Source organism: Helianthus annuus, chromosome 14 (assembly GCF_002127325.2).
Source record: "Helianthus annuus cultivar XRQ/B chromosome 14, HanXRQr2.0-SUNRISE, whole genome shotgun sequence".
Taxonomy (NCBI): Eukaryota; Viridiplantae; Streptophyta; class Magnoliopsida; order Asterales; family Asteraceae; genus Helianthus; species Helianthus annuus.
The window spans coordinates 148,965,095-148,974,878 of record NC_035446.2 but is presented as its reverse complement, the minus strand read 5'-3'; the positions used below and the strand labels follow the sequence as shown (position 1 = coordinate 148,974,878).

Here is a 9,784-nt window from a genome sequence, read left to right as displayed (position 1 = left end):
TATAGCCAATGTGTTGTCTTGGCTTATAGTACTCATGGTTTTTTGGTAAACGATTAAAGACTGATGACTCTTCATCACCTTCCCATGTAGGATCATATGGGTCGGTTTCTTCCCATTCATTGTTCATGTTGCGCGGCGTGAGCCGGCTGTGAACAGGGCCTCGTTGAAGGTTCGACGGATATTCATAGTAACTATCCGTTTCCCCTCTTGTATCGCGCGTGTCTTGTACGCTTAAACGTCTTGTAGGGGGAGGCCTGTTGGTTCTGCCTTGTATATTGGCTGGTGGTGGCATTTGGCGCATCCCCTGACTCGGAGGGGTGACCAAGGACGGTTCTGCCGTCAAAACTGCCTGCTGCGCGATGAGCGATTGGTATGCTGCATTGATAGTGGCGATGTTCTTGGCATACCACGAGGCTGGGGTTTCGCCCTCTGGTAAGCCAAGTAATGCAGATACATTTTGAGGTGGCGCTGTGTTCGATGGTCCCTCTCCGTTTCCTGGGGTGACCACTTGTGTGATGCGGGTGAAGCTCCCGCGCGGACCCCCAGTATTGTTGATTTCAACTTCGCCGATTTCTTCGATTTGTTGGGCTTGGAAGGTTTGGACTCCTTCACCCAACGCCGTGTTAGAGTTGGTTCCGAAACCGAACTCTGGGATGATTCCTTGACCAGTCATAGTCGAAGGAAAAGTTGTCAAAAGCTCAAATAAAAGAAGATGAGGGTGGTTATAGAAAAAATCGGTGGGCGCCAATGAAGAAACAGTGATCTAATTAAGGTATTAATTAGGTGGGTTTATGTTCCTATCATAGAGGTTAATCTTCTTTTAGGTATTTGAGCTCCGACTGGTTAGTCAACCTGCAAAACAGAACACCGTTACTCGTTAAGAGGGGAATGTGGGGGTTTCCCTCTTAACCGGGCTCCGGCGTGAGAATAAGCGACTGCTTTGAGAGTAATTAAGTAGTTAAGAGTAAGAGCCGAGAGAATAGAATGTTTAACCTGAGGAATGAAGGTCTCTATTTATAGCCGGAGAGGTGTAAGGGGTTGTGGGCTGATGGGCCTTGGGCCAGAAACGGACAACAACGAATATGCTCTTTGCCTTGCTGGCCTCGACCGCTTAGTGGCTTCTAGATGCTCGCCGGAGCTGGCGCACCTTGATTGGAGCCACGTGTCATTGTTGTCGGCCTTGTTGTCCTTCTGTCATCAGCAGACGAGTGGAGATCGTGGGACAGTTGTCCCCGTCTCTTGATTGGTGCCGTGTAGGCGTCCTTGTGTACTTATCGTCAGAGGATCGTGGCGCACGATTGAACAGAGCCTGCTGGGTGCTCATTGGCTATTTTTACTGCCACTTGTACCCTGTGTACCTCTGTAGGTAACAGCGCGTCTTCCTACGGAGGGGATTTTGTTTGATGGCAACTAACCCGCGCGGGGCTAGTGTGCACATTTATACCATTGTTTTTATGCTAAGTGTTGATATCTGGGTTTGTTATGTGCTCTTCCTCGCGCGGGGTAAGTTATAATGTGACGTGAGTTGCGCGAGGCTGTATTATCAAGTTGTTATGTTAAGGAGTATGGTCTCACGTGCAACCTGTTATGAGGTTTGCGCGACTTTTTGGGACCATACCCCTTCAATGCATAAAGGTTATATATTTGAAGAAGATATAGCAACTAAACAATTAAACTTTGAAAAAAAGATAGCACGTGGAAAATATCGGATTCCATCATAGTTGAAGGATCTATCTAAACAATGATATTTGTATTCAACTTAAAATGTGCAAAGATTAATTGAGTGAAGAGATTGAATTTTTGTATTGTAAAAATGTAGGTATGATCACAAAAAAATAAGGAAATATTTAAAATAAATAAAAAAGAGATACATGATAAAAAGAAAATAAAAAAGTTAATTTTTTGAGAGTATATGTTTCTATGGTAAACGAGTATATATGGTTTTGGGTAATCAGGGCGAGTATCACCTAATCCTCTCTGTATCCACCCCATACCCTCAAAATATATATATTTTTTTTCAATCCCAAAGCCAGATCGACCCACATCCAAATACCAGTCCCAATACCCGCCCTGAATATTTCGCGTTTTGTGACTATTACCATCTCTTGTATGAATGCGACAAAATATTGTTAAAATAGAGTAGAGTTTCAAATATATGATATGACTTGTTAATTAAAATGATATGGCTTGATACAAAGTTAAACATGTCAGGGTTTGGGGTAAATGTGTCGAGAGGCTAATGGTACGATTGAAATTGTGTCTAAATGGGTTCTACCAGCTTAACATGTTTTTAAGACACGTAACACGTTTAAACAAGTTAATAGGTCAACAAGAAAAATTTAAGGCCCGTTTATCAAAACAACATAGTTTTAGGGGGTGTTTGGCCTAGCTTTTATTTTTTGGCTTATGCTTATATTTTAAAGTAGCTTATAGCTTATTTTTTATCATTTAATAAGCTCTTTTTAAGTGTTTGGATTAGCTTATAACTTATTTTTTTTATCATTTTTCAAATAAGTTAAAAAACCATTTTCAAATAAGCTTCTTTAAATTAGCTTATATAAGCTAATAAGCATAAGCTTAAAAAGCTAAACCAAACACCAAGTTAACCTTATTTTATAAAAAAACTAAAAAAGCTATAAACTTTGTTAAAAAAGTTAGGCCAAACACCCCCTTAAGTATAAATTATAATTTTTATTAACTTTTATTTTAGCATATTAATTATATCTCTTTATTTATGTGTTTTAGTGAGTTGTGTAACTAATTAATTTAAATTTAAACTTTTGGTGCCATTGATGTTATTAAAATACACATATTTATTTGTGTCATTCACGTTATTGACTTACTTATATATAACCATGTTAAATGTGTCATTTCGAGTAACCCGTCTGTTGATCTCATATGTGTTGGTCTTTAATAATTGACACATATAACTAAATATGTCTTGTCAAATTTCAGTAATCGAGTTAAACGTATCATGTCAAACACGTCTTGTTTAACATCACACGACACATTTTTCAAAAACTTGTCTGAATAGATAGAAGATGAAAAAACGGTAACACAACACAACACGGCACATTTTTTCATCTCTAATTAAGAAGTCAACAACTGGTCCGAACAGAAAGAAGATGAGAAAATGGTGAAACTAATTAAAGAACCAAGGCATTTTTTTTTTCAAATAATATTAAGGCTTTAATCCGGTAGAATATTTCCATAATATCTCTTGTCATATCAAATATTAAGAAAAATATACACTTCTTAAACCTTACAAACGTATACATCTAGTTGCATTACATTTTTTTTTTTCGAACGGCGGATTATATTAAAAATATAAAACAAGGGGTCAACAAGAAGCTAGAGTCCACGTCCCCGTTGTAAATGCCCACCTTGAATTTCTTCCATCACTATCCCTAAAATTAATTCATGACTATCATAAAGAAAACAACCGCTCTTACGTCTTAATTATTTCACCAATTAAATTAATTTATGCACGTATATGGTGTATATATAGCGTATTGCGGCCTCCATTTGGTTTTGCTTATGTTATTGGAGTCACAGAAACCGCTATGGGAGAAGCAAGTAAAGGAAGATCTTTGGAACAAACGCCTACATGGGCTGTGGCTACTGTCTGTATTGTATTGGTTGGAATCTCCATTCTTATTGAACACATGATCCAAAAGATTGAACAAGTAAGTAAACAAGTCTAGATGTTTTTTTTTTTTTTTAATTCTATTTATATTCGGTTAATTAGTTATTGATTAAAATACGTTCGAAATCAGTGGGTCAAGAAGAAACAGAAACGAGGTCTATATGAGTCATTAGAAAAGGTCAAAGCAGGTATACGTCGTGTTTTTTTTTTTTTTTTTTTTTTTTTTTTTGGGGAAAAATTCACTGATGATCATGATATGATTTTTTTTCTTTTGGTAGAACTTATGTTGCTTGGATTCATATCATTGCTACTGACGGTAGGAACGGCTCCAATTACACAAATATGCATATCGGAAAGCGCTGCGTCCACTTGGCATCCATGCAGCAACCAGTATGAGCAGGCGTTAGACATATATGAAAGTACAGAGAGTCGCCGGAGACTCCTCAGTTGGTCGGAGACTGGTGAAGGCGGCCGTCGCATTTTGTCGGGAAGCCCCTACACCAAATGCGCAGAAAAGGTAATATATCAATATCAATCACTAATAAAAAAATATATAGGGGCACGCTATACCCTCTACGCCTTTTGCTTTCTAAGGCCACACGGGGCGGTCCCGTGATGGCCATGTATAACGAGTTATGGGCTTTTGCTACACCGCCGCCACCACTTGAAAACGCGTGGTAAAATAAACGCGTTACCACCAACACGCGTTGAAGTTTTGAGTTTTATAGGGTATGACTTGTACATTGTGCATTAATACTTGTATATTGGAATCCCCATCACTAGTGATTCCACCCCTCCTACATTTCTATCACTAGTGATGGAAATTGGATTGATGACATGGCATTAGTTGATTGGATAGTGGGAGTGATGGAATCCATCACTAGTGATTCCACCCCTAGTCCCCTAATATTACAACGTTTTCAAACGGGCGGTGTTGGGCGTTTGACAGTTAGGGCTTGTGTCATAGTCCTCCTGGTTGTTAGAAGATTCGTGGTGTGGGAATGCCATGATCCTTTAAAAAAAATAAAGTTTAAGAGACGTACGGATTTGATCGACGTTTTTAATATTTGCAGGGAAAAGTGTCATTTATGTCTTATGATGGGGTTCACCAACTTCATATATTCATCTTCGTGCTGGCTGTATCTCATGTTTTCTATTGTATCCTCACTATGGCTTTAGGTAGATTGAAGGTAATTACGATATATACGTTACTTTGCCTAAATATTAGTGTTTTTGGTTATTGTTAGTGAGGAATATATATGTTTTTTTATGTTTCACCATCTGCATGGGGAATGCATGTATTAACGATTTGGTTATTATCAATCGGTATAGATGAGAAAGTGGAAGCAATGGGAAACAGAAACAAAAACGGAAGAGTACCGATTCTCGCATGGTATGTAACTCCTTCAAATAATTAGGGGAGTGTGGGTGATCACTAGTGATAGAATTCCATCACTTACAATATCCAATCATGTTTCGCCATGTTAGCAACCATATTTCAATCACTCACAACCTTTTTTTAGTGGCGGTGGTCATCACTCACTACCACACCCAACAATTTCCCCCCAACCAACAACTACCCTCACAACCAACAACTATCACACCGTGAAAAAAATCACAGAATCGCCCCAACGTTGAACTATCACGCGTGGAAAAGGGAGTGGCGGTGGAAAGAAAAAACCCATCACTCGTTATTTTCTTCCATCACGGAACCGCCCCGTGTGGCCTTATTGTATATAATATATCTCACCATAAAAATAGTTATGTTAAATACAAAAAAAAAATATAAATATAATCATATATACATAATTTTATAGTTATCAAAAAATAGTAGGGGCCGGATTGCTTCACAATTTGATGTACGCAACCTTACCCTTCTCTTTGTGGAAGTTGTCTTATCCCATGGCTAGAACCCATGACTTCAAGGTAACAAAGCAGTAACCTTATTGAGTGCTCCAAGGCTCGCGCTTAAATAAAAAAATAAATAAATAATAAACAAGTCAAACTTGACTTAAAAAATTACTTAAGAGCTAAGCTTAAGCTTTAGAAACTCGAGATCACACTCTCTTAAGTTAAACAACCCTGAGCTGGGACTCAACTCATCTTGTTGAATTACGAGCATAGGTCTTATAAAAAAAATTAAGATATGAGTAATTACATTTTTGTTCCTTGTGTGAGTTGCGTACGTTGGTAGCTGTATTTTGGCCGGTCTGATATGTTAATAAGATTTACAGATTCAAAAAGATTTAGATTTACAAGAGACACATCTTTTGGAAGAAGACACATGAGTTTTTGGAGTGAATCCCCCATTTTACTTTGGATTGTAAGTCTCCATGCTCTATCTTTGATAAAATACCTTTTAGATTTTGTATGGCAAGAGTAACAGAATAGGTGACCGTTTTTCTAGATTTTATTTACACTAATTAACCTTTTGATATGCTACTGTAGGTCTCTTTCTTTAGACAGTTTAATAGATCGGTGGCTAAAGTTGATTACTTGACGTTAAGACATGGATTCATCATGGTAAGCAACCCTTTAATTGCCTAACAGTCGATACAATCTGTTTAATTTTATAATCGATCCATTGTTTTTTAAATATCATCGTTGACACTGACTATTAAAATTCTCTTTTAATACCATATCGTCCTTAATTTTCTTGTAGTTTGACGCACCTAAAAATTGTCATGGGTATATTACCAAAGGGGAATGTGAAGATAAATTCTTTTATGACGTAATTAATTAATTTGTATCATACTTTTAATTATTGGTTTGTTTTAGGCACATTTGACACCACACAGCGACTCAAGATTTGATTTTCAAAAATACATCAATAGATCACTTGAAGAAGATTTCAAAGTGGTTGTGGCAATCAGGTGGCTATTTATTTCTCAATCTTTATACAAATTCATATTTCTGTATATTAAATTGTTAGTTCCAAAGCGATAAACGTATAGCCGTAATTCTGTTTTTGCATTTTATTTTCATGCTAGTCCACCTATTTGGTTATCGGTTGTGGCGTTCTTGCTCTTCAACACTCATGGTGAGTTTAATATTAATAGTTAAAGGCATAATTTTATTTTCATCTTACAATATTAATTTTTTTTTTTTTTTATTCTGGGCAGGATGGTATTCTTACTTATGGCTACCTTTTGTCCCCTTGATTGTAAGTATATATTAGGTTTTATGTTAATATGATTTAATTTTTTATTTGGAAATTATGTGACTATTAATTAATTGTATGTGTGTCTTATTTGGTGAAGATTGTTTTACTGGTGGGGACAAAACTACAAGTAATAATAACAAAAATGGGATTAAAAATAGAAGAAAGAGGAGAAGTTGTGAAGGGTGTACCGGTGGTTCACCCTGATGATGGACTCTTTTGGTTCAATCGCCCCCATCTCCTTCTCCACCTTCTCAACTTTGTTCTCTTTCAGGTTCCTATATACACACTTTTGTTTTAAATTCTTTATATCTTATATATTCATGTTTGTGGGTCATGTTATTAAATAAAAGATGAAATTTTTTTTTTGATTATGCCTTGATGAAAATAATAAAAAAATAATCAGCCAGCTAGCTGAGTATACCGTTTTTTCTCAACTTTTATCTGGACTTTAGAATATAAAATCCAAGTTTTTTTTTTTTGACAAAACAAAATATGAATTGAAGCCCCTAGTTGTAACTAGTAGAGAAAAAGATCTTTAGATGACACCCGACAAAAAATGATCCATTTTCGTTGTATGGCTGATGTGACATCCCTTATTGGTTGCTCAACCATGCCAATGTTGATTTTATAGCTCTAAACCATGTCATTTTCGACGCCGAGTATATTTTAGAGAGGCCAATAATCATATCATTTAAAAGGTTAAAAAGTAATACTGTTATAAATTTGATTTAATGGCTACTTATTAGCTAAACACTTGTGTCAACATGTGTGGTGCTTAAAAGTTTTATAAGAGTTTTAAATTAGCAAAACACGGTTAACCTTTAAACAATATCATCGTTTCAGCTTGAGAACACAAAAAAAAAAAAAATAAGTTCAATTTCTTTCTTTGTCCTTTCTTTTCTGTCCACTTGTTATGCATTAGCATTAACTTGTGTTTTAACATGAAAACTGCAGAATGCATTTCAGCTAGCCTTCTTTTCATGGACAGCGGTAAGAATTAATGTCATTTATATATTAATTATTGATTATTGATTACATAAATATAATTATCAGACTGTTAATTTTTTTTTTCTTATGATCCAGTATCAATTTGGATTGAAATCCTGTTTTCATGAGCAAACACAGGATGTTATCATCAGAATTACAATGGGGTCAGTTATTAAGTCTCCATTTTATGCTTCAGTTTTATTGAGAAATAATAAATATCAGTGTATTACACATTTGTATTACATGCAGATAATTTTTTTTAATTAAATTTCCAATTTATTTCACTAAAAAATTTGTCAAGTTACATCAAAACAGAAGGTAGACGGGCTGTTACGCCGCCACCATTTCTAAATTGCAAACTCTAACCTTCCAAAGACAAACCCCTGCCCCCGGGGATGAACAATTGTTGCAGATAATATTTTTTTTTAATTTCTCAGGGCTTTAATCCAGATCCTTTGCAGTTATGTCACTCTTCCTCTATATGCCCTCGTCACACAGGTAAATTTAATCAACGTGTAATTTTGATAAAATCTTTATTTTATCGACGTTATGATTGTAAATAATATTTTTAGTTTTTACCGTTTTATGAGGTTTTGTTAATGTTGTAGATGGGTTCCACGATGAGACCAACAATATTCAACGATAGAGTGGCAAGGGCACTGCGAAAGTGGCGCCATGCCGCAAGAAAGAAGATAAAACAAAACAAGAAACATCCAGGCCGAGTGACCGCAATGTCAAGCAGTCCCATGACACCATCCGCGGGCAATAGCTTGTCCCCAGTTCACCTATTAGGTCACTACCGAAGCAATATTGATAGCCTTGATCAGCCCCCCTTGACCAGATTTAACTTGAATAAGGAGAAGTGGCTTGTTGATGGCTCACCCTACCCTACATATCATCATGAGATCGAACTCAGCCACATGGACCAGGGTATGGACCAAGCCCACGAGTCTAGTTCATCGGTTGCATCATGTTCTGATTCCGCTGCTAAAATTGAACATGAGGTGGTGATAGAGGATTCAAAAGATTCTTCTTTTGAAGATAAATTACCAAATGAAGACTAGATGTTTATATGTAGCAAAATAGCATACCACATTTGGTATTGAATTAGTGCTGATAATTCAGTTACTAATATGTATGCTTTTTGTGTAAGTTTTATTTATAATGTTTCAATCGTCCCCTTTTGTCACATTAGAAGCATTGTTCGTGAATATATAATTTAGTGAATAAAATCAGTTTTGGATGGTATTTAAATGTTAAATTACGAAGAAGGTATATATTCTTGATTTTAATGGTTTATTTGTTATTATATTAGAATCCTTTTTATAAGTTGTAATATAACTACAATGTAATAATTAAATGAGTTAATTACTGTTTTCGTCCCTGTGGTTTGTTAAAAATCACTATTTCAGTCCATTAGTTTAAAAATTGCGATTTTAGTCCCTGTGGTTTCATTTTCGTAACCATTTCAGTCCCTGTGGTTTCACTTTCGTAACCATTTCAATCCATTATTCTGTTAAGTACAGGGACTGAAATGGTTACGAGGTGGACTGAAATAGTTACGAAAGTGAAACCACACGGACTGAAATCGCAATTTTTAAACGAATGGACTGAAATAGTGATTTTTAACAAACCACAGGGACGAAAACAGTAATTAACTCTAATTAAATACTGAAACAGTTTGTTTATCATAAGTTGTAATATAACTACAATGTAATAATTAAATACTAACAATTTTTAAGATGTTAAGGAATGGGCCTGGATGGGACCATTAATTATGCCAAAATTAGTTTGCATTATTGAGTTTAGGACCGGAACAAGACCGTGAGTAGGATCGGACATCACTTTTGAATTTAGATCTGGGCCTCCAATGACAAAAGCCTATTGCAACTGTAATAGACTAGTACTATTATTCTCTATTACATATCTAAACCAAAATAATTGCTTTAACATAGGACGTATTCGTACATTTTTGTTATATATTTATT

At 35.8% G+C, this 9,784-nt stretch overlaps 1 protein-coding gene across 1 annotated transcript; it reads left to right on the top strand.

The window, feature by feature from the left end:
- Positions 1-3,479: 3,479 nt before the first annotated feature.
- On the top strand, positions 3,480-9,044 carry LOC110904315 (MLO-like protein 12). Its single transcript, XM_022150161.2, has 15 exons — positions 3,480-3,686; positions 3,777-3,834; positions 3,925-4,163; positions 4,720-4,836; positions 4,979-5,039; positions 5,881-5,969; positions 6,095-6,169; positions 6,425-6,519; positions 6,637-6,686; positions 6,769-6,809; positions 6,907-7,080; positions 7,764-7,799; positions 7,893-7,960; positions 8,234-8,294; positions 8,405-9,044. The coding sequence occupies exons 1-15, from the start codon at positions 3,564-3,566 to the stop codon at positions 8,858-8,860; spliced, it is 1,743 nt and encodes a 580-aa protein (XP_022005853.1). The 5' UTR covers positions 3,480-3,563; the 3' UTR covers positions 8,861-9,044.
- The last annotated feature ends 740 nt before the right edge of the window (positions 9,045-9,784 follow it).

Coding starts and splice junctions, on each gene's coding strand:
- LOC110904315 (XM_022150161.2), top strand. CDS start 3,564: ATGGGAGAAGCAAGTAAAGGAAGATCTTTGGAACAAACGCCTACATGG. Junction 4,164..4,719: donor ACACCAAATGCGCAGAAAAG/GTAATATATCAA, acceptor TAATATTTGCAG/GGAAAAGTGTCATTTATGTC. Junction 7,800..7,892: donor CCTTCTTTTCATGGACAGCG/GTAAGAATTAAT, acceptor CTTATGATCCAG/TATCAATTTGGATTGAAATC.